General features: G+C 38.8%; 1 protein-coding gene across 2 annotated transcripts; it reads right to left on the reverse strand.

Annotated features, from left to right (window-relative positions):
- Window positions 1-392: 392 nt before the first annotated feature.
- LOC117422462 (volume-regulated anion channel subunit LRRC8A) lies at window positions 393-23,468 on the reverse strand. 2 transcript variants are annotated; one of them, XM_034037523.3, is made up of 4 exons: window positions 23,054-23,468; window positions 20,696-20,817; window positions 9,218-11,382; window positions 393-6,083 (listed from the first exon to the last, which is right to left on the reverse strand). In XM_034037523.3, the coding sequence occupies exons 3-4, from the start codon at window positions 11,372-11,374 to the stop codon at window positions 5,808-5,810; spliced, it is 2,433 nt and encodes an 810-aa protein (XP_033893414.1). In that variant the 5' UTR covers window positions 11,375-11,382; window positions 20,696-20,817; window positions 23,054-23,468; the 3' UTR covers window positions 393-5,807. The 2 variants fall into 2 exon arrangements, with proteins under 2 accessions (XP_033893414.1, XP_033893413.1); XM_034037522.3 differs by having other exon boundaries at window positions 20,696-20,822.
- Between the last annotated feature and the right edge of the window lie 366 nt (window positions 23,469-23,834).

Here is a 23,834-nt window from a genome sequence, read left to right on the forward strand (position 1 = left end):
CAGCCCCAACTGTCCATCTGTAGTGTCTTTAAAATATCTGCACAATAAAAATAAATACAGTACAAGTAAATAATAAATTAAAAAAAGAGACACCAGTGCTAATAAATACATTGATTTTAAAACGTTGGTAGGCACTCTTAGATATTTACAAAAACATAGATTTTTATTCTCCCTCTACCATGAAAGATCACGTTTTCTAACAGTTCTAGTTTTGAGATATGCTTGGTATTTTCCTCATGTAGATTAAAAAAAACATTCTGCACTACTGATCTGCCGTCTCCAGTTCATCTGGAATGGTTCCCTGCGTTTGCTTGTGGCATGGATCGGAACAGCATATACTCAATGTATAACACAGACAAAACACACATACAAAAGGAACAATTACAAGAGTCGGGCGTTTACATGTTTTAGTTTATTATAATTTAATATCAGAAACTTAAAAAAAGGGGGAAAGGATTTATAAAACTGGGCATTCTCTCATAGACGATGATTGTATTGTAGGGTTTATTTAGGCTCTTGCTTAAAACTGCACAGTAAGAACTGGCACAAAACCATTCTGCATTGCTTGATAATGTTCTTTAAATCATCCAGTGATCCCTTTAGATAGTTTTGGCAACATAATTAAAAAAATAAATGCAATACAGTACAGTATGTAGTTAAAAATAATAACAAAAAGAAACTATATTTCTCGACTGGTGTGAGCGATGACCAGTTTGGCACTTCAGCTAGCCAGTGCGGTCTTCAAGTGATCACAAGATGTTGGGGATACAGGTGAGTCCATATGCCATCTAGAATTCCTTTCCCTTAGCAGTTACATACATTTCTGAAAGACAACTCTACATTATTCTTTTCACAATTACCAGAACATCACCAGTACAGCAGTCAGAATAACCTGAGAATGATAGACGGGACTGCTGTGGATCTATGCAGGTTATAAGAACACCTGTGGCAAGTGAAACTGGTATTGAGAAAATGCCTTTAAATTGGTACATAGTACAGTAAACAGGTACTTTTCCTTCATCTGGCCTCCTAATTAAACTACAGAAACATGTATTCATTTGGCTGTCAACCAATCTTTAAAAAGAGAGGCTTTTTTATTATTATAATTATTATTTAGTCATTTAGCAGACACGACAGAGACTTTGAGGTGAACGATGCATTTTATCCAATATGCAGTACAAATACTTTCTCACAAATATATGTATTGAATATTCAAGACTAATAGTATAAAGACTTGGAACCTATTTTGATATAAATAAGAAATAAAATATTTAACTGCAAAACTAGGACTAGAATCATTGAAACCAAGTTATTTATTAGTTTTATAGATTTCGCCATTGTTTTATTTCTCTAGAAAATGTGCCTTTGCACTTTCTTAAAAATAGGATGTGACCTTCAATACTTTCAGCTGAGAATTCAGTCTGAATAAGTCCTTGGTCATCGTAAAACCAAAAAACGCAACACAAGTTTGGCATTGGCAATCTAATGCAATGGTAGAATCAATATTAATATATTAGTGTCTTTAGAAAAGTGATGCACGATTAAGATATTTCTTTTAATCTGTAATTAACTTTTTTTAAAGCAGTAGAATACTGTATTTCGCTTGCTATTCCCGCCAACAACCTACAAAGCATTTGCACACACATCCAGCAAGTCTTTGACGCTCTTGATGCAGACAATGGAAGCCTCACCTTTAGAAGTTCATGATCTATGGCTTCTCTTGCAGATCTTTTAAGCTGCAAGGCACACTCTTACTGCATAGTCTCCTATGTACCAAATCCGATACAAGCACTTTACAATTCTACAGTTCAGTGTCAAAATGTGCTGTTTTTAAAAGAATCTGCCTTAAGAATGACATCAGTTTAGTAGTTTTAGTTGTAATAATTTCAGCTACACTGTAAAAGTTTTCTATCTCAGGCTAAACTTTACAAATCAGACACACAAAACAATAAACACACATTATCCTGCTGTATGCTAAAGAAATGCATTGATCGAATTAGACAGTACCTGTCAAGCAGGTTTTCTATGCACTATTAAAACAGGTATTCCTCATATATTCTCATTGGCTTGCACTAGAATTCACACTGCCCTTGTAGCATACTGTATGTGCCACCAGCATTTACTTGTGGTAACAAACTAAAATGTATTCCAAACGATAGGTTCTATCTTTTCCATAGCACCTATTACATACATATTGCATTATATAAAATCATACACCAATCATAATTATATTATTAAACTAGGCTTGGGAGATGAACAGTGCTTTCAAAAGACTTCTACACATTCAAATAGAGAGACGCAGTGCTGCATTTACATTAATGGACAAGTGTGGTTTATTGAAAACTGTTAAAGAATGGTGTTCTGTATTGCACTCTCTGGTGCGTTACAAAGTACAAGACATTATTATGCAACAATATTTCACAGAGCATATGCAAGTGTGCAATGATGTGTTTCTGTACAAACTGGTGTTACCATTTATGCACTAGCCAGTTTATTAGTCCACTGTAGTGTGCAGTAGTCCATCAGTGTTTTAGTTTAAAGTATTGTTCAAGCATGTTCACTATTAAGCACTGGTGCACTTTGTTTACGAAAACACGGGTGTGTAAATTCAGTGCTTTCTCAGAGCATCTACTCTCTCAGTTAGCCATGAAAAGTGTGAATACGTTTTAACTGGCAACTAGGGAAATAAGTTACTACATAAAGAAAGCAACACCTCCCTCCCCCCATTCCATCAAGCGTATCGGTTTTACAGCAAATCAACAGCTATTGTTGCACATCGATTCGGGGGGGGGGGAGGGGGGGTTACTGTATATTATTTGTTTTCACTCCAAGGATACACAAGTTTGATTAATTACTGTAGAACACAGTCTTAATACTATCTGCTGGTTTTTCCTTCTGTTGAACTTGGATCTGTTTGATTTAAGTGTTTGTATTCAGGTGTACGAATGGCTCCAGTTTGGATTGCTACGGTATTGCAACGGAGCAGAAAAGTAGGTTTCTTGCACCCGAGCACAAATCCTCTTGATCCTTCCACTTTGGGAATGTCACAGTCTGTTGATAAATACACCCAATAGCAGAAATACAGATCAAAGTCACACACCTATTCCAAACAGCAGTGAAGTTTCCATAGGGGTTTACATAAGCGATTGAACTGGAGGAGGAAGCCGGTTACAGGAGGGAAACAGAAAAGGGAGAGGGGATGATTTGTTCATAAAAATTGCATTTACAATATGCCTTCTCCCCCCCCCCCCTCTAGTTCCCAAATAGGAGAGTCATTGTTTAACCCTTAACATTCCAGCCACTGGGACGCCATCTAACATAGTGCCCTGAGCTGTATTATTTGAATGATTTATAAAGATGAGATATAATAATAATAATAATAATAATAATAATAATAATAATAATAATAATATATCAATAAAATGGCATAGTATTGCTAAATCTAGTTGATTCGAGAGAAATGAGCTCCAAGAACAAATTATGAATCACATGAAATTTAGCCCATTTTCAATTACCAGCCTTTTTAATGATTCAGTGTTTAGACATGGAGTGCTGTTATGATGATTGGGTCTTGCTAAAAACATAAAAGCTTAAAAGTATATATATATTAAAATCATACTGGCCTCAAAACACCCCAGATATACACTACACATTTACAGCGTACTCATCTTAAGGCAAACACTGGTTATTGCAATCAGCAATAAGTGACCAAAACACCAGGAACTGGATCCTCTGCAGTCATGGGTGTGCAAAGGTTTCCAAGTTGACCCACCTGATATTTTGGGGAATTTTAAATCATAACCAGCGACTGCTGCCTGATGACAGCGAGAACGCCGCTCTGAGCCATTACATTGTGCAGTATTCAGCTTGTTTGTTTAAATAATACTATATGTATAAAACATTTTTGATGATGCTAGCTCGCTTCTAAATAAAAATAAACCTCTCTCTTTGGAAAGTTTGGCTGGAACACCAAGATCAATACTGCCAAAAGATTTAGTGGATGATACGGAACCTTTGCAAATGTTGGCATTCCAACAGCTCAGAACCTTTCATACAACCTGTGACGGCCAAAACGGCACATGAGCTCTACATTTAGCAACCAACATCCAAGTACATTTTATTACTGAAAACATGAACACAGGGTAGCCCCTTTAAGCCTGCATCCTGGATTAAAAATATATGGGTGTCAAAACAGACTATCACAATACGCTACTGTTTTTATGCTTTGATATTTTAACTCTTTACATATAGTGTGTAATATATATATAAGATCTGGGATATTATAAACATAATCAGGAATGCTTTCCAGTAAACATGATGTGGTGATTTAGTGGGACTATCCTGGGTACAGAATTCATTAAATAAAACAAACCATGAAGGGGGACATTAAAATAATGCAGTAAGTTACACACAAAATATACCAGTAGAAATGCTCTCTTGCTATTCACAAACACAGGTACAGTATCATGGTCAAGTACTGTGAACCACTGCGATCACCTCAAGTGGGTTCAACACACAGCTTTTCCTTTACCATGCACTTTCCCTGCCACTACCACTGCTCTATGTATACATGCAATTTGTCATAAAGCTACAATATCATGGGATCCTCACTCCTGCTGTGAAGACGGTAGAAAATTAGTGTTCTTTAGACCAAATGCAGATGGGACATTCCTCCCCAAATGGACTACATTTTGGGATCTTCCCCACCTCACCATCTCAGATTCTTTAGATATATGGACATACCTTGAAGTGTTTTAGGAAGAATCCCCAAATATTAGCTCTCAACTCTCATTACAGATGAAAACAAGCACTGAAAAGGGACCACAAATGTTTATGCAATGGCACCAAATGTAGAAAAAAAAACTACAATGATACCAATAAAAATGTACTTGTACTTGCAAGAAGATATTGCGAATACTTTGAAAGATCTGACCTCTCAAACATGATCCCTTTCAGTGCTCGTTTACACACGTCAAGGTAACCCCTATAACTTAACTTAAAAAAGTTGAGGGCTAATACTTTGGGATTCATCTAAAACACTTCTAGGTACATTAATATGCAATATCAAAATAATCTGAAACGATGAGGTAGGGATAATTGGTCCATTTGATGTGGAACGATCCAGGTTTGTTTCTCTTTGCCACACCTGCAGCATGCTTTTGACAACCGCAGCCCCATTAGCCCCCCAAAAACAGCAATTTTAAGAGAGCCCAGACAAGGATTCCATCGGTACTTTTGTACTGATTAAAGGCTCTAACTAGTGCAGTCGTGCTCTCCTGTGCATATAACCTCAGTTACTAAAGTAAAATAATCCTTTCCCCTTGAAAACCCAATACAACTGAAAGTGAGAGGTTTCCTCCTCATCAGTTACAGATGAGTTTCTAACTACAGAGCTGTCAAACCACCTCTTTGCGAGCTGATCTGTAAATCTGTCAAAAGTCTGAATTGCAGTTTCATTTATAGGTTAACTGTTGTCATGGTTGCTACATGGCAGCGCCGAAAGTCATCCCTCCGTTCCAGAGAAAGGGTTATTCCCTCAGTTCCAATAACATTTGGACTGCTCCCTTACTTTCCCTTATGACAGATTCCCTCCTGCTGTGCATAACCGAAAAGTGTCGTGTTCCTCGTACTTCCAGACCCAGAGAACCCAGAAGCTGTCTTTTGTTGTTGTTGTTGTTGTTGTTCAGACCCCCTTCTCTTTCTCTCAGGACTTCCGTTCCCAGGTGGGTGGGTCTTTTTGTTTTTTTTCGATTCACGTTTCTGCCTTCTCGCTTGCATTCTTTTTTTGTCAGTTACCTATTTGCTGCTCAGGCCTGCTCCTTGTCAGCCCTCCACAGCTGCTCCTTGACCTCAGGGGGCAGCGTGCTGAAGAGGTCCTCCTCCACAATGACGGCGCTGCGCTTCAGCAGCCGACACTCGCCCAGCTCCACAGGGAGGCACTCAAGCCGGTTCCCCCGCAGCTCCAGCTGGGTCAGGCTGGCCAGCTCTCCGATACGGGAGGGCATGGACTGCAGGCAGTTGTTGCCCAGGTTCAGGGTCCGCAGCTTCCTACACTGGAACAGCTCGGGTGGGAGAGCCTCAATCTGAAACACAGAAATAATTCCAGTCAACTCCAGAACCTAGCGGCAATACAGTCACACTGGATTTGTTAGCTGTGAGAAAACATTATTATTATTATTATTATTATTATTATTATTATTTATTTCTTAGCAGACGCCCTTATCCAGGGCGACTTACAATTATCCTTCCATATCACATTATACATTATTTCACATTTTACAGATATCACATTATTTTTACATACAATTACCCATTTTTACAGTTGAGCAATCTAGGTAAAGTACCTTGCTCAAGGGTACAAGGAAAACATGTTCTTATGATCAAAGCTATTAAGAAGCAATTCCTTTTCATTACCATTTCATTTTTTTCCCTGTACCGGTGAAAGTAATTGCACTGACCAAACCAGACCTTTTCTAGGTCACTCAGCTCAGAAGTATTTATACTCACAACAGTAGTTTCGGCATCCATTACAGAGAAAAAATCAAAATAAATACTTGGAAATAAAGAAATAACCACCCCAACTACATCAGAAGAATGTCTTGTCACTGCCAGTTCAGCTTCTTTTGAGAAGATACAGATTCTTGTAAATAATATAAACCAAATCCAATTACAGGTATGAACAGCCAATTTACACTTTATAGAGAGATTCCTTCAATGTTGCGGCTTTCTTTTTTACTGTGTATCCAAAGGCAATAACAGGATACAACTGGAGTCTCTAGCAGCCCCCACCCCCAACCCCAGCTTACAACTGACTATACCAAAGACACTAGCCTAGATTCACCTTAGATGCAGATGATTAACATTTTGGATGGCCTATCAAGAACTAAGCTAAAACAAAATATCACCAATCTACAAAGCCTTACATATATTGTACGACATTTTCAGGTAAAGGTAAGCATTGGTTACAGTGGTTCAAAAGAGGACCAGGGTATAGTATTACAACGGGGGAGAAACTGGAGTGAACGAAAAATGGATGTTTTTCTGTGTTTGTGATATGCCTTCCAGCCTTCTGGGGATTAGGTATTTCACAGCCAGGCAGGTCAGTACCAGCTGTAGCAGTTTGCTTCTGAAAGCTAAAACATGCACTGCAATGATGAACTATGTCTTCCAGTTATCCATTGATCTGGTGTACCATGAGCAGCTGCAATGCCAGGTTTACAGACTCACCCTGTCTGCTCTTCAAGGCCGTGTTTGCAATGCAGTAAAAGGTTAGACCAGGATACTGCAGACAAAGTGGAAGCAACAGAAAACCAAGGAACTAAAAATAAAAAATAATAAGATGGCAAGAAAAGCGATACCAGGTTAATTAAAATGAAATGTTAAGTACTGTAGGCTCCCGCAGCTTTCTGTTAATTAATTAATCCAATAATAATCATGATAATAGTGCCACAGAAAACTCAAATGAATTCATTAAAACATAGCTATCAGTAGCAGATGATTTCACTGAAAAGAAGTCCAATCATCCCAGGATAAAGGAGTAGCTCACTTTGTTGGAAAGACTCCTCCACTTCCCGACTGGGCTTCTTGCCCATGATTTGTGAGCTTTAGCAAATTGGGGGTAAAGTGGAATGCTTTTTATGCCATAGATAATTTGTAGCTGTTTTGTAAATAAAACCAAACGACTAAACATGCCCTCACAGATGTCATTCTTCAAGTTTAATCCTGCCTTTGGGATACAAACTTTATTCAGAAAGCCTTCCAAGATCACTCTCAGTTTAAGTGTAAGTGTGCATGGCCTGTTTGCTGTTGGACAAGAACGAGGAAATGGATGACATGACAAACTTTTTCCAGACTGGTTTTTCGCTATCTGACTTGATATGGAGGGTAGTGAATTAGCAAAGGGTCCTTGTACAGTAAAGTATAGTACAATTTACCATTAACCTGGCCGAACCACAAATTATTGAATCGCAAAACAACAAGGGAGCAAATGTACCTTGATCAACATAGCAATTCATAAACCTGCTCTGCAGGAAGAGGTGATGTGAGCCCTCCCTGCAAATGAGCTGTTAACTGGCTACGGGCCATCTTTCTCTCAGGCACTAGGCCACAGTACAGCATCTAATACAGAGCTGTGCACAATTCCCAGGAACAGGGGCAGCATTTAGTAATAGAATCCGCTACTGTAGCACTGTAAACGGTCATGTTAAAATATTATTATTTTTTTTTTTATTAAAAAGGACCTATTATAGAACTGCCCATTTTATACACACTATACAAGATACATTTATCCATATTCAAAGTGGAAATTAACTATAAAACTACCTCTTTACCTCTTTAAGACAACTGAGCTGCATTGCATCCAGATAACTTGGATGCATACAGATTCAGGGATTCCTTGAACTAAAATAATTTTTTTGTTAGTTAATGCACTTCTGATCTCAAGAGAACATGGATTGAGATCAACTGAACCTTTCTAGCTTTTCAATTCCTTTCACGTTTATAATTTAGCTACCCACAGCGATGTCTGACTGCCAGCCATTTAAACCAGATCAGCAGCTTCGGATGCTGCCACAGATTAGCCAATAAACACCCAATTTCTAATAGCTCTGCTTTTACACAATATCCTGGCCAGATATAACCCAAAATAAAGCAAGTGCCTTATGCAAGGAGATTTTCACAAAGAGGTCAACCAAGCCTTAACTTTTGAAAAAATAGATCACTACAAGGCACAGCAACCAACCAGTTTTTGTTAAATCTTCCAGTTACTACGCACAACTATGTGCATATTAGCAATAACACACAGCTCAACCTGCAATTAAAGCACAATAGGCATTATACTGTAAGTTTTTACTAACTTGAACCAATTCCACACTGATTATCACAAGGTGGTATTTTATATTATTCAGAAGTGCTGGTGAGAATGTAAAAGGATTTTACTTCTACAGTAGGTTACCCATGTACCTATGTATTGTTTGTATGATCTCTTTTTACAGCTTTTGGCAGGTATACTCTACAGAAATTGAACACCATGATAGCAGGATAACATCTTTCTGGCCTTTCTACTTCTAAAACAATGTGTGCAGAATGGATGTGGAAACCGCATTCTGTGTAAGAGGAGGCCGATGCCTCAATAATTGGCACCAACTGTTGCGTAAGGAAAAAAAGTAACAGGAGGAGAAAAAAAACAAGCAACAACATGATATGGACAATTACTTACTCTGTTAGCGGTCACAGCAAAGTACTGCAGGCTCTGTAGGAAGCCAATGTCTGCTGGTATGGAGGTGAGATTATTGTGGCTCAAGTCAAGGAAGCGCAGCTTGCGACAGAAGAACAGCTGGCTGGGGATCTTCTCAATCTTGTTCCGGTTCAGGTAAAGCCGCTCCATGTTGGTGAGGGTGCCAATCTGGATGGGGATGTAGGCAATTTGGTTGTACCACAGTTTAAGGCAGACGAGACGGTGAAGATGCTGGAAGCTAATGATCTCCTCGATGGTCTTCAGGTTGTTGTCCTTCAGGTCAATCTCCTGGAGGTTGTGAAGGCTGAAGATGGAGTGGGGAATTCGCTCCAGGTCGCACCGGATCAGCTCCAACTCGGTCAGGTTGACCATCTTTTTTAAGCTGTTCATGACCATCAGTTTGGTGCCCTCGTTGTTGACGGACAGCTTCTGCAGGTGAACCCCCACGTCCGTCACAACCTGAGGCAGCTTGGTCAAGTTGCTCTTTAGCCTCAAGACCTTAAGCTGCTTGAGTTCCCGTAGGCCATCAATGACGATGTAGCGGTTGTTCTCTGCACTCAGGTTACCCGTCAAGTAGAGCTCCATTAGGTTCTTCAGACTGTAAATCCAGAGAGGAATCTCTTTGATGTCGGTGAACTTGATATGCAAGGACTTGAGGTTCTCCCGCAGGAAGGCTAGAGCCGGGGCCTCAATTTTGGCTGGCGTGTGGTAAAGCCAGAGCTCCTTCAGGCTTATGAGCTGGGCAATGATTGGTGGAATGGTGACATCCGGGATCAGCTCCAGTTTCAAGACCTCCAGTTCAAGGAGGTCAAACACAGTGTCAGGGATCCCGCTCAGCATGAAGAGGTGCAGCTCCAGCTTCTCCTGGGAGTTCTTAGTGATCCTCTGCCTCAGCTTGTCCAACGTCCACTCATTGTTGAGGTTCAGTTGCCGCAGCTTGTTCTCGCTCACCTCCGAGAGGAAGACAGCAAATCGTTTGGAGTAGAGGGGGTCATACTGGTCGATCATGTGTAGCATGAACGCAAAGTCGTTCTTCACGTCTGGAATGTCACTGTAGCTGCTCTCCTCTCTGATAGACTCAAAGGAGTACTTCTTCAAGGAGCGACGAAGCATCCAGCTCAGGGTGTACATACAAATCAGCCCGTAGACAACCACCAGACTGATGTAGAAGGAAGCCAGGATCTTAAAGAGGGTGGCTAAAGGGTGGGCACAGCGGTACATGCGATAACCCGTGAGGTTCTCAATATCAACAATACAGTCCACATCAAATTTGATATTGTTCACATAGTACCCCGTGTAGCAAATGATCAGCACAAACTTGATCACTTTGATAATGGTCTGCCGGATGTAGAGTCTGTATACAATGTCCCCTTCCTCCACATGAGTGCGAAACTTCTTCACTTTCTCAAAAAGTGCCTTGGCCTGCTCCCCTTCCTTTTTGTCCAAGACTCCCGTTTCGGAGCGGTCCACAATCCCTTGCTCAAGGCGAGACTTAGTCCTCTGGAGCATGGGCACACTGGCTTCAACGTCCTCGCTCACCGAGGAAGCCTTCTTGTCCATAGAGCCGTTCATTTTCCCGAAGGCCGGCTTCGGGTCACTCTCCTCTACCACTGTCTCCGACAGGGCGCGCGTTGTCCAGGGAGAGTCAAAGCATTTGAGCAGGATGGACACAAAATGCTCCAGCTTAGAGCTAGTCCTGGGGAACTTAAACCAGAAGTTGCTGCAGGCCAGGAAAATTAGTGTGTGCAGCAACACCAAGTAAGGGAAGTACTTAGCAAACCAGTGCAGTTTGTTTTCATAACACACAGCATCCACATAATTATACTGGTGGCGGTCCAGGTCGTACTTTATCCCTTTGGGTTCCGGGAGTGGAAGGACAGGGGTGATGGTGGAATTGGTGTACAGGTGGGCGACGGGGTCAGTAGGGAGCCTCAGAGTGTCGTCACAAGTTTTGTTGACCACCCACTTGCACGGCAGGCAGATCATCTTGTCCTGGGTGACTTGCAGGGTGCCCCCGAATACAGCGATCATCAGCATGACAACAGAGATGTAATCGGTAAAGACGTCCCACCATGGTTTAAGAATTCGGTACGCCGGCTGGGTGTCAACAAAGTAACGAAGCTCAGTGATGGGAATCATGGTTTAACCTGTAAATGCACACACAAAAGGGTAGTGTTAAAGCTTTAGTATTACTAAACCACTTTACATGTTTAGAGTCAAAAGGCCACATATTAAACAAATTAAATAATGTATGAATGTAAAGCACCCAAGATGAAGGGAAAATTTAATTCCAATCAGCTTTTAAAATACACAAGGCAGGAGTTACTTGCCATTGATTGGTACAATATCGTAAAGGTGAAAAAAGGCCAGCTTTCTTGTTTTCAAATCAACACATTAACAAATGGATGTACATAATGTAAATGTAAAACAAAGCATAACGTAATTAATATTCCAGTTATTAGTTATTTCAGACAGCCATGCATCAAAGGCATATAAAAGTATGCAAATGTCAAACATAACACGTGGTGGTGCCCATGTGTTCCACATTGTACATTTTACATAGCAGATGAAAACACCTGTCCAGCAGATGTCTCAATTTTAAGCACCAGCACGGACTTAAATCAGTTGGCTATCCATTATTTATCCCTTCAAAATAACTTTCACAACAGGAAACCTGTTTGTTACCCATCACTTATGGTACATTCCACGTAGAACATCGTTTTAAAATGCAATTGTAATTTACACTGATATCTTTCTGCATCTGCGCAGAAAGTGTGTGTCCCAAAACTGCATAAGCAAAACATTCAAACTTCAGACAAAGCTGCTGCTGTTAGAATAAAAAAAAACATTAGTGTACATGACGAAGCAGGAAATGCAGCAGAGGGCTGCCAGGTGTTAAGGAATCAAGTCTCTTTCAATTTATGCCCTGTACAATCATGTGAGGCGTAACATTATGTCTAATTAAGCAACCACTACGTGTTCATGTTAGGGAAACATGTTTTTGGAGCGAGAGAGAGAGACCGGTATTCTAAATCTCTAACACAGGGCATCTTTATGGCATCAAGAAACAACTGATCACTTCAATCTTTTATTTCGTTTTTTGCTACTCCCTTTTAAAAACCAAGTATTTGCCTCGCCCTATAATGTAAGTATTATACCCAGATAGCTGAGTGTTGTTTCAACCTTGTCAAAAATTCTTAAGTCTGCATTTGGGATAAAAAGAACCAGCCAAAGTTCCACATGAAGCAGCTTGGGGGAAAAAAAGAACTTAATTATCAAAGCTTCAGTATGCATGAAAAAAAACCAAGCCATTTTAAGGTACTGTACAGCAATTGTATAAAAGTTAACTAGTCTTTCAGAGCACAAAGACTTACCACACAAGTTGACATCATAGTCCCCCACCCCCCTCTTCTTGTTGCTAAGATGGCTTATGCAACAGTTCCCCTGTGATGTACAGTGCCTGCTCTGTGCGTATCTGCCTGCGTGCAAGCGTTAATGGCAGCTCAAACCCTTTCCCAAACACACCCAGCCTCTGCAGAGTTAGTAATGCAGCTTTTCTCTACACTCGATCACACAGTTAGGTCCATCTGAAAATGCCAACCCCTCCCTCTTCAAAACAAGACATGCACCAACGAGCCTCCTTCACTTCCTGAGACATCGTGTCTTTAAACTGCACAAGTTCTTCTTTCTATCTCAGGCCTATTCACAGTATACTATCAGAGACAGCAGCGTGTTGAGGTGACCACAGCAAAGAAAATGAGGTTGTGGGCAACCAGAGACTTTGTTTTACTGCTCCTGGTTTTAAAAAGGAAAAACTAAAAACTATAGGGTTATACGATTTCTTAATAATTACTCTGCAATTATTTCAAAGCTCCTGCTTACTGTACACCTTAGTTAGTTATTGTTAGTCAGTACCTTGCCTTGGATTAAATACTATTCAATTCCTTGTGAAACTACTCCTGCAATTGAATATATTCATTTGTGCTTTTTTTTTTTTGGTCAATCCAATTTTATTTTAGATTTTTTTAAACAGAAGAATTTAGAAGATTTTAGGCATGTAAAAAGAGCAGTGGTTTGCTGACCTGTCCCTTAAAACATACATCTGACCTGCATATATAAAATACTATATTTAACCAATACAAGAAAAAAAATCTTCTTATTAATACTGACATATACCAAACTTACTTTAAAAGTATCAATGTAAACTTTATTACAACACTGAAAGTGTGGAGTACCAATAATCCAATACCCATATCACTTCTAATACAACAATAAAACAATTAGATAGATAATGCTACACTTCTGAAAATGTATTGACTCGATGCAAAGTGGATTAAATCACAACAGAGGCCATTACATCTCTGCCATTACAATGTGGACAGTAAAGTAACCACCTCATTGTAACACGCCACCACAATTTACATACTTCGCTTTAGACTAGATTGTAATGACACACATTTTCTAGTAATGTCAAGGATTAACCCTGTCCTTATTCAATCTAGATTTCACTCAAGGGACCTACATGGGCATCTCTCTATTCTTAGGGCTCTTTGTTTTCAGGTTTTATTTTTGATCACATGATGTACCTTTTCGTTGAGCTGACTCTGTTCAATTATTTTGGAAAAGTGTTGATTGTGAAACAAGTTCACTTTAGTTTTTTCTCCCGTAACTTGATTGAGACTGTGATTCGGTTTCATTGATAATGTAAAAGATAAAAAAGCAGCTCTTCATTTTTAATTCAAACCGATCGCAAACAAAGAGTGAAGTTACATTGATTTAATGAAATTGTAATTAAGAAGAAACTATTATTTGCAAAACAGGTTATAACATTTTTGCAACGAGTCATGAAGATTTTAAATCCGGGAAAAGCAATTTAACTGAACTCGATTTTTGTGTTCGATTTGAATAAAAAATAAGGAGTTGCTTTTTTTTTTTTTTTTTTAATTCATTAATGATAAAACAGAATCATAGTCTCATTCAAGTTAGGGAAGAAAAAACAAGAGCGATCTTGTTTCACAATCGATGCTTTTTGAAGAGTTTTATTAAGAGTCGGCTCAATATAACTTTAAAAAGGGACATCATGTGACCAAAAACTAAATAATTGAAAACGATAAGCCCCATCTATACTGTGTAGTACAGATGGAAGTTTAATAAATAGTATCTCTATTTTACACTTCATAAAAAAAATCTGTATTTTAATATGGCCAGCCAACACAGCTTAATCCAATGCATTCAAGGTCAACAGGAATAAGTCAAAATTGAAGTATGTATAAAGGGGTTTTGTGTATTAATAAATTAAACATAGTCTGATCTACAACATTGCACAATGGATAATCTGTGAGTTTTAATGCACAGTGCAACACGAATTTTCTTCCCTGCCTCAACAATACAGAATCATACAGAACACAGAGGACAGGGTAATAAAACAGGCAAGAAAATAAAATGTAAGTGTTTCCCATTAACATACTGTGTTAATGTCCAAGTAGCTGAGTAAGCTTGTGTCTATACAATGCCCTCCACTGCAAAAACATGGCATTGTGGCAAAGATAAACAGACAGTAAGGTGCCTTTCAGGATAACCCAAGTCTGAATGTACTTTTCTCATGAAAACTGTGCACATGCAATCACTGTCCACATCTAAAACTCCTTGCAAGGCAAGCTAACATAAATAAATAAAAGGGAACATTGGCTTGTCATTGATATTGTTGTTTGTGTGGTTTCTAGTGTATTTGTGCATTAGAAAAAGAGACACACTGCAGAGATATATCCTGGATGCCACTGAAAACAAAAAGAAACAGCACTTCCCAGCGTACCACACACAGGTATTGCTCTTCACCACACCTCACCTCTGCAGCGTGTATAATGCTACTCACACTTGTTTTAAGTATTTAAAGCTTAAAGTTGCATGAAAAGCAAATATCAGCTATAAAACATTTGGTAGTAGGGGGTCTATTTCAATGATCTAATACAAGCAGAAATAAATACGGTCACATTTTAACCCTGCGTTAATATGGCTGGTGTCCCAGAGGGGATTTATTGACCCATTAATCATGCAATAAAATACTGAGGAACACAGTTACACCAAATCTATTCACTGCATTCTACAAGCTTCTTCAGCATTACTGTTCCCAGCAAAATAAAGTAGATTTTATTCCCATGTATAGACTTTACATGTAGTCTAAGAGGTTGACCATAACCTGTTATACTGTGTGTGTAGGCTATAATATATATATATATATATATATATATATATATATATAATCAATAAACCTAGGTGTTTGCATAACAGTCACAGAAACAGCAATGTGCTCTCACAAACGGTTATGCTCATAGATCTGTTTATAGACAAGTGCTTTCTACTTTGAAAGTGCTTTTCAAGTTGTTCACAAGCACAGAAACACGCATTGAACAGTATAAACACTGTAGATGTGCTGAAAGTTCACACCTAAATATGGGTGTGTAAAAAAAAGGCATTCAATACACTTTGCCCACGTCACTCGAGATGAAGCACTTTAAAAGCAACACAAGTTTAGAAGTGATAGCAAGTCTGTATGATGGAGTAAATTTGTAACCATTGCTGCACAATTAAACAGCCCCCCTCTGTGTTACTGATCTGCAGGCTGGTGTTAAAATCCACAAGGTTGTGTAACCAGAGTTCCCTGCCTACAGAGAATGGAAAGAGGTGATGGGGTGGGGGGTGGGGTATGAGGAAAAACAAAGTAACAGGTTTAAGGTTAAAGAAACACACTTTGACAGCAATATTGGACAAACACACACTTTTTTTGCCATCACAGAACTGCTGCAATGATGTTTCTAATTTTGGTAATTTACAGAGTCTTTCTTCCCCGTCCAACAAAACTCCAGCTTCCTCTGCACTATTCATAGCACTTCCCGGTTTGAATACCCTACTGTTGTTTTAGGAGCCTCTCAAATTCATACCGTATTCAAGCCTGGACACAAACAACACTTCTGTTTGTACAATAAATGTTAGTCAACCTGTGAACATTTACATGTGTATTTACCTGTAGCACATTATTCTTCTACAGAAGCGTGGCCGTTTTAAGGCATGACAGTACGTTTCTCATTCCCAATCTAGCGGCTGGCTGAAGGCAGATCTATATTTCCTTAACCATTAGGGGCTGCTGTGAATGACAAACAGGCTAACAGAGAACAATTTAAATGTGTTCTTATGGCACACCGCTACACATTTTCCCAACCCATCTACATTGTTTTTCTTTTTAAACAGCTTTGATAGCTGTGTGGCTTCCAGCAAGGTCCTGAACGGCTGGGGATTCTCACTTAAAACATGAATATTGTGCTCTGTTGTTGTGATAGTTGGACGGACAGACAGGCAACTTCATAAATCTCCAAATTCTGATCCTCTCCAGCGTTAAGGAATGTCTTCTGTAAAACCTTTATAAAGGAACTAAAGACGAGAAATGCCTGGTCTAGCACAGTCATCAGTGTAAAACGTTAATCTGTGATGAAGTGCTTTTAATTTGACCAAATTAAAATGTCTTTACAATGTTTCACTGCAATTTGATTGAAGTGTGACATGCATACCCACAGGAGCCTCCTATGTAATACAGAACCTTGTACCTGATGTCAGGTAACGCATTACAGATGCAACCTGGTGGCATGGAGGCTTCATGTGTACTGTGTTTTATGTCTATACATTTTGATACCCTACCACCTACCTACCATGTAACACAATTGATACCAGTAGCACTAGGAGTCCTGGATTAAAATGAGGATTAACTAAATGTAATCCAATATAGATTCTTTCCTTCGTATTTTGAGCGTCTTCTGTGATAAAGCACACACAGATGCTGGACATCAGAAAGTGGTTTCCACCACTTATTTCACTCAACAGCTTGTTAAAGAGCTGCAAATTTAACTGACTGTCATTTTATCACAGGTTCAAGTTTCCTAGCAAGACAATGTTGTTGAACAAAGTGCACAGTCCTATGGAAGGGTTTGTGCCCATTTTTACTTTAAATGTATTTGACACAATGCCAGATTTATACTGCTTAACTAAAATTCTCACTAATTTAAACAAAGGCAGACAGGCCTTTTTTTATTGATTGACCTGTTTTGCTGATAAATAATCTTTGACCTTGAGAACACTCCCCACACACACATTCTGCAACTGGGATCTCAAGGACTGGCCGACAGTATGAAACACGATCCATTCTGACTTGTTTTTGACATTTTCCTGTTCTTCTTTCTGCCTGGTTAGAAAAGCTGTTAAAAATATGTGAACTCAGCAGTTAACAGTAAGCCTTTCTATCGCAAGTAAAACAGCTTCTTTGTCTGAGAGAACTTTAAAAGGGCTTTTCAAGTCCTTGTAAAAAAAAAATATTCTCCACCACTGGCAGAAACCCCACTACGGCCCCCAATCGCCCTGAACATAAACAGCTACAGGAAAAAAAAAAAAAAAAGACACTCGGGCCACTTACAAAACCCCACCAGTACAAACCGGAATCGCAGACTCATTGTCTGGCTTGCTCAATTATTCCCAGATTGTTATTGGAGCATCAACCCTCTGAAAAACAACACTGCTGAAATCAACAAGCCTCCCACGTCCACATATACCAAAGCCATAGGCAGCAAACTGCATTTCCGGCTAGGGGGAAGTACAGTGAAGCTTACTCAATGACCACCCGTCTAGACATATTTCTTTCTTATAGTTTCACAGGCAGGTAATATAAATACAGGCTGCTATGTCTAGAGATCACTTGTCCTAAATATTTGGCTGTAAAATGAACCTTTGGACATACCATTATCGTCACTGTAACTTTTGGTTTCACCCTGTTAAGCATTTAATTTACTGTGTAATTATTACCACTGAAATGGGATATAGATGAGACCCCCCCCCCCCCCCCCCATGGGGAAAAACGTTAAATATTTCTCGTGCCAGAGGAATAAAAATAAAACAGCCCTGTCTATATCCTTTATACAAGACACAAGTAAACAAAGTAAAGACAATGTATAATGGCCTTGATGACGCTTACATTTCTTGTTGTCAGTGTCGTTGCGTCTCTTAAACTCCAGACTTCCTATACCAGATCCACTCTTGTCAACACCCGTCAGACTAAATGTCTCGATTGACTTTAAGTGAAAATTCAGGAAGGGGCTACAAATAAAAAGTGTATCCAGCACAATCTGTTCTGATTTAAAAAATGATTCTTAAATGGATGAACCACAGACCAGATATGACAGGTATTTAAAGGGAGTCTATTGCAAAATGTGTGTTTAATTAAATCCATGGCTGAACATGTGACATGGCAACAACTCTACATTCCTGTGTTCCATGGTCACCAAGTCTATGGATTTTAATTTAAATCTTTTAAAAAAAAGGGCCTTTAGCATAACACTCTTGTTCCCTCTACTGTACATTACACAGTGTTACTGAAAAATGTAACAAATTACAATGGTAACCTGGAAACCTACCAAAATTGCTTTTACATTAACAATACCATATATCACTAACCAATTTTTTTTTCTCCCTTAGAAAGCATGCCAGTGCAGTTTTGTATACAAAACACAAATCAGCATGATTTTCAAAAGGGGTAAAATAAGAACTAGGCCGCAAAATGATTTTTAAAGCCTGACTTAATGTAACCACATCACTTGATTTATATTTTTAAAGTGGCAACAAGTCAATACACGACTAATTTCATCTAAACCCTTTGAAAGCCATACACTTAGTGACCCAAATCAGGTTTTAGAAATCACTTTGCAACCTAGTTCTTATTTTGCCCCTTTTGAAAATCATGCTGAATGTGTCAATTGTCTCACTCAGAGAACAGACCTAGCTAATTACATCTCATTACGTTTACTAATTAAGCAACTGTTTCCCACGAAAAGGTACCTTTAGCTACACCAGCGTTCATGTTTGTGTTTTAGCCTGCCAGCATTCCCTTTGTCTTCAAATGGGAAATGCCAAATGCTTGTATTTTTCCCCACAGGTCTATAAAAGGTTTAAATACTAACTGTAAACATCCACTTTCTCTTGTACTTTGTATTAATCAGGCACTCTTCTCAATTAGAAATCTGATCTGATCCGAGATGGGCACTAAACAATGAATCTCAGCAGACCGTCGTAATATTCAATAGGAAACCACCTCCTGTGAATAAAGAACCATTCGGAGAAGGTCTTGGTATCCCAGGCAAATCAACAATGCTGCTATTTATAACATGAATCTCTGTACACAGGTCTATAAAATCTGCTATGCTGTAACAAACTGTTTCAAGATTTGAGACTGGTGGCTGAAATACAAATCCAATAAACAAAGCTATAAAATTGATTTAGATCGATTTAAAAAAAAAAAAAAAAAAAGCCTTCACAGACCCTGTTCACAATTGTAAAAAATAATTTGCATGGGTATATGGAAGCTGTGGTTTGCATAGGCAATTGGGAAATTGATACAGTACTAACAACAGCTGGGAGATGACTGCAAAACAGCTTTGATGCTGAGTTTAGCATTATACTGTACTATAGATGGGTTGTTATAAATACATGCTGTACAAAAGCTCTGGGTTACAAATATCTATAAAGCAAGGGCACATAGGCATTTGTGCAAATCAATAAAAAAAACAACGTGCTAGATACTGGAGTTCAAATAACCAACTGCACACATCGAACATTGCTTTTTCAATCTGTTACAGGTTATTTATGTTCAAAAGGCAACGGTCTAGAGAAACAAATTAAACAGGACAGAAATAAAGAAAAAGGGTGTGCATTATATTAACCCTAAAGTATACGATTCCTTCGTGTCCTTGATATTCATCTTCAGAGCTATCCATGGTCTCTGTTTTCCCTTTTTCATTTGTTTAACCAAAAATTATTATCTCTCCAGCCAGCTGAGCACCTGTCTTCTGTTCAAGTCAGTCTGGCTAACTGTTTCTTAGTTTAACAAAAGTTTAACCAATAACGTCACGGTGGATAGAGTATTGCTGGAAAATAAAATAGAATGAATGATTAACCTTAAAAAAACTAAGAGATTCTGTTCTTCTGTCCTAACAAAGTTTTATCAAATTTGGGTGCGCAGTTCCCAAGATATAGCTTTTTATAGCTAAGCCAAACAGGGGTCACGACCATGAAAAAGTAGATTACCATGACAGTATGTATTACAATGTAAAATAAGAGAATGACAGCGTGTCAAATTTAAACCATTATCTTAATAAAAGCTTTTGGTACCCATGACCTCATGAACTCAGGAGAACTCCCATAATCAAATTCATTGTAATATGGAATAATGCCATAAGGAGAATTCCGGGAGTTTGTGTTATTCCAGTTACATTTGAAAATAGCTGGGAAAAAAAAAGTTAAAACAGCCATACATGTTTCCTTGCTCCTGGCATATTTACATCCATGCAACTTGACTTTTATACCCTGGCCTTGATAGAAACATAAACTACTGCAATCCTGGCTTTGTTTCAAGCATGGCACACTCACCCCTGGCGGCTGTGTTATCTGTATTCCAGTGCCGGGTGCTGTAAGCGTATGACGTCCCTGTGTGTGTGAACCCGACAATTTCGAGGGACCCTGCTCTCCCCCCGCGCCATGGGAGCAGATACCTGTTCTGAAGCAAAGGAGGAGAGGTTAGAGCCAGACTGAAGAGAAGGCAAGAGGCCAAGGGAGCATAAGCAGGGTTAGCACTCGGAAAGGGTGAAGGAGGTAGGCTTGCAGGGACTGTTATTAAATTGCATGTTTGATTACAGGGAAGTACATTGAGCAGCACATTGATGTATAGTTGTGGATGGTATTGTATAGCACAAGTCAATTTTGTATCTGCGTAAGTGTTGTACAGCTATTTCTTAATTTCCAATGTTAGTTTTATTAACATTAGAAATAAAGAACTGTACACACTTTACAGAAAACAAGCTGCCTCAGCCCACCAACTTACAATGATGACTAACCATCCATCAAACCACCCAGATCCTCATGCGCTACACATTATACCAGACATACTGTAAACACAAGTAAAGGAAAGCATGTGATGCCATCTCTCTGAATCTTTACTGATTGAACTCAAAGTCTTACTGATTACTGATGCAGAAGTAGGTCAATATGACCTTTGAGGACTTGCGTGCTAGAGTAATCGTATTGATTTTCAACAGAGCTTCTTAAAGAGAAAGAAGTGAAAACAAAATATGGGTGTCCCTATCCCCACTATTCCCCAACAGGAGAAATTAAAATTCAGAAAAACCTAATTGTGCCGGTAAACATAGGACATCACTTACTTACTGATTCATCAGCACAGAGAAAGTGAAGACAGTGTAAATCTAATCCAGAAAGATACTGGTATTAACAAGACAGGTTCCTTATCAAGTCTGACATTACCCAAGCGCTCTTTCAACTCTTTCACTTAACTTTACAGAAAGACTACCCTAGGATAACCAATAGTTTCAGTGTCTTATACTGAAAACAACAACAATGCTCATAGATATACATATCAGTATATTCGATTAGTTTAGTAGGGCCTATTATTAGCATATTCACTTCCACTTTTAAAATGTTACTAATGGAAAACAGGCTGCCAATCATTGTTCTTAAACTAAAGCATATTGCCATACAGTACAGCCGCTCGCTGCAGTGTCAGTACAGTCATCACTGTAGCAGAAGCTCATTTAGTTGTTGGTGTATAAAGCAATGTTTAAAAATGCATATGATGTCATCCATGGTTTTGTATCACTTTTGAACAAACTTCTAGCAAAATACAACAACTTTTACATAGGGTACATTATTATCTGCAGCTGCCTTCAATTGTTATTATTATTATTATTTATTTCTTAGCAGACACCCTTATCCAGGGCGACTTACAATTGTTACAAGATATCACATTATTTTTACATACAATTACCCATTTATACAGTTGGGTTTTTACTGGAGCAATCTAGGTAAAGTACCTTGCTCAAGGGTACAGCAGCAGTGTCCCCCAGCTGGAATTGAACCCACGACCCTCCGCTCAAGAGTCCAGAGCCCTAACCACTACTCCACACTGCTGCCCTGTTACCAACCGACTAAAATTCAGTAATATTGTAAGACTACATCCACCTGTGACCGCCCTTCGAGTAAATCACAGACACAACAGCGATACATGCCATATGCAGTTAATTTTACAGCCCTGCATTTTAATTCAACATCACTATACCATGGTTAAACACTGGATATTATAATCTAACTGTGCCACAGATGTACCGCTATTTCTATCATACAAATGTATGGGCTAACTTGTTACAGTATATTGACTCAAATAAACCGTTTAATAATATGCCAGTGTATGCCTCTACTGTGCATGCAGGACATGGATATGTATGATAATATTGTAGTGTACGACACATTGGACAGATATCTTCTTTCGTTTTAAATAGGTCACATACTTCGTGCTTAAACTAAAATCCCTTCTCGAATAAAATTTAACTAAGAAATACAATATTAGTCAAATAATTTCGCAGACATACCATGACATAACAGCAAGATGTTGTCGGTTGTTGTTGAGGTTGGTTGTACGTTCAGATGTTACCACCTCGAATAAAAATGCATTCTTGTACAAATCGGGTAATTTGGGGGAATGGCTTACATCGCCGCTTTTCGAGTTGCGTGGATTTTTTTAAAGTTGTCCAAGACAAATGTTACTGTTTCTCAAATACCGGTATCGCACAGCATAATTCCAGAAATCAGCACCACCCCATCCATAAAAAGTAACAGTCACCGAAAATGATACGTTGTTAACACATGACTGATAATATTGTTTTTAAAGATACGCATAGCATAGCATAAAACAGAAAAGATTAGAAATCGGTAACTCACCGGTTTGTTTGAAATATGTCCCTTCTTTTCGTACCTCTTTTGTCTCTCGGTGGTGCAGCGTTTTCACTGTCCACTATCCCTCCCTCACTGCACCGCCACCCAGGAAGTTGAGTCACAGACAAAAAAAAAAAAACACCGTACTCTCGCTTCAAATATCTCCTGTTTTACCGTTAATATTTGATCCGACTTGGCGTTTATTTACAGAATGAAAAAAAAAAACAAATGCAATCACATAAAAAAAACAATCAGCAAACGAACAACATGTAATTCATGTCAGCAAAAATTACATAAAAGTCAACATGTTTATGGGTGCAGACATCTTTGTTAAGGTCATGGAGTAGCTGCCATTTTTCAAAGGGGAAGCGTTGGATGCCATCTTTGTGAGTGGCATAAAACACCTTTTTTGAGGCACTTTGACCCACAGTCAAGTTAGTTTACCTTAAATACAATTAACTGTTGCTTGTTGACTTAATTACGCGACATAGTAGTCTTCTGTGCAATTCTACTTCACAAGCAACTATTGTTGACAGCCCAGTTTGTTTCCATTGTCCAAAGCCAGGGAAACACATTTGATTCCTACAGCATTTGAAACCTTTTTAGCCACTATCATACTCTAGCATTAAAATTAAGAAGTGCATTACTTCTAATTACCTTGTATGACACAGTATAATCAGAGCAATTCAAAGTAGTACACTGCACTCTTGTGGCGTGACCTGAACTGGAATGATGGTCAATCTGTACAGTATTGTTAAGAGATTCCAGTTTGGGTGTAAATATGAAG

The sequence above is a fragment of the Acipenser ruthenus genome, chromosome 15, assembly GCF_902713425.1.
Source record: "Acipenser ruthenus chromosome 15, fAciRut3.2 maternal haplotype, whole genome shotgun sequence".
Classification (NCBI taxonomy): domain Eukaryota; kingdom Metazoa; phylum Chordata; class Actinopteri; order Acipenseriformes; family Acipenseridae; genus Acipenser; species Acipenser ruthenus.

Bases quoted from the DNA above. Each gene is read 5' to 3' on its own strand.
- LOC117422462 (XM_034037523.3), bottom strand. From the start codon at position 11,374: ATGATTCCCATCACTGAGCTTCGTTACTTTGTTGACACCCAGCCGGCG. The intron at 6,084-9,217 runs GTAAGTAATTGT...TCTGTGTTTCAG, and splicing joins TTGCTGTGACCGCTAACAGA to ATTGAGGCTCTCCCACCCGA.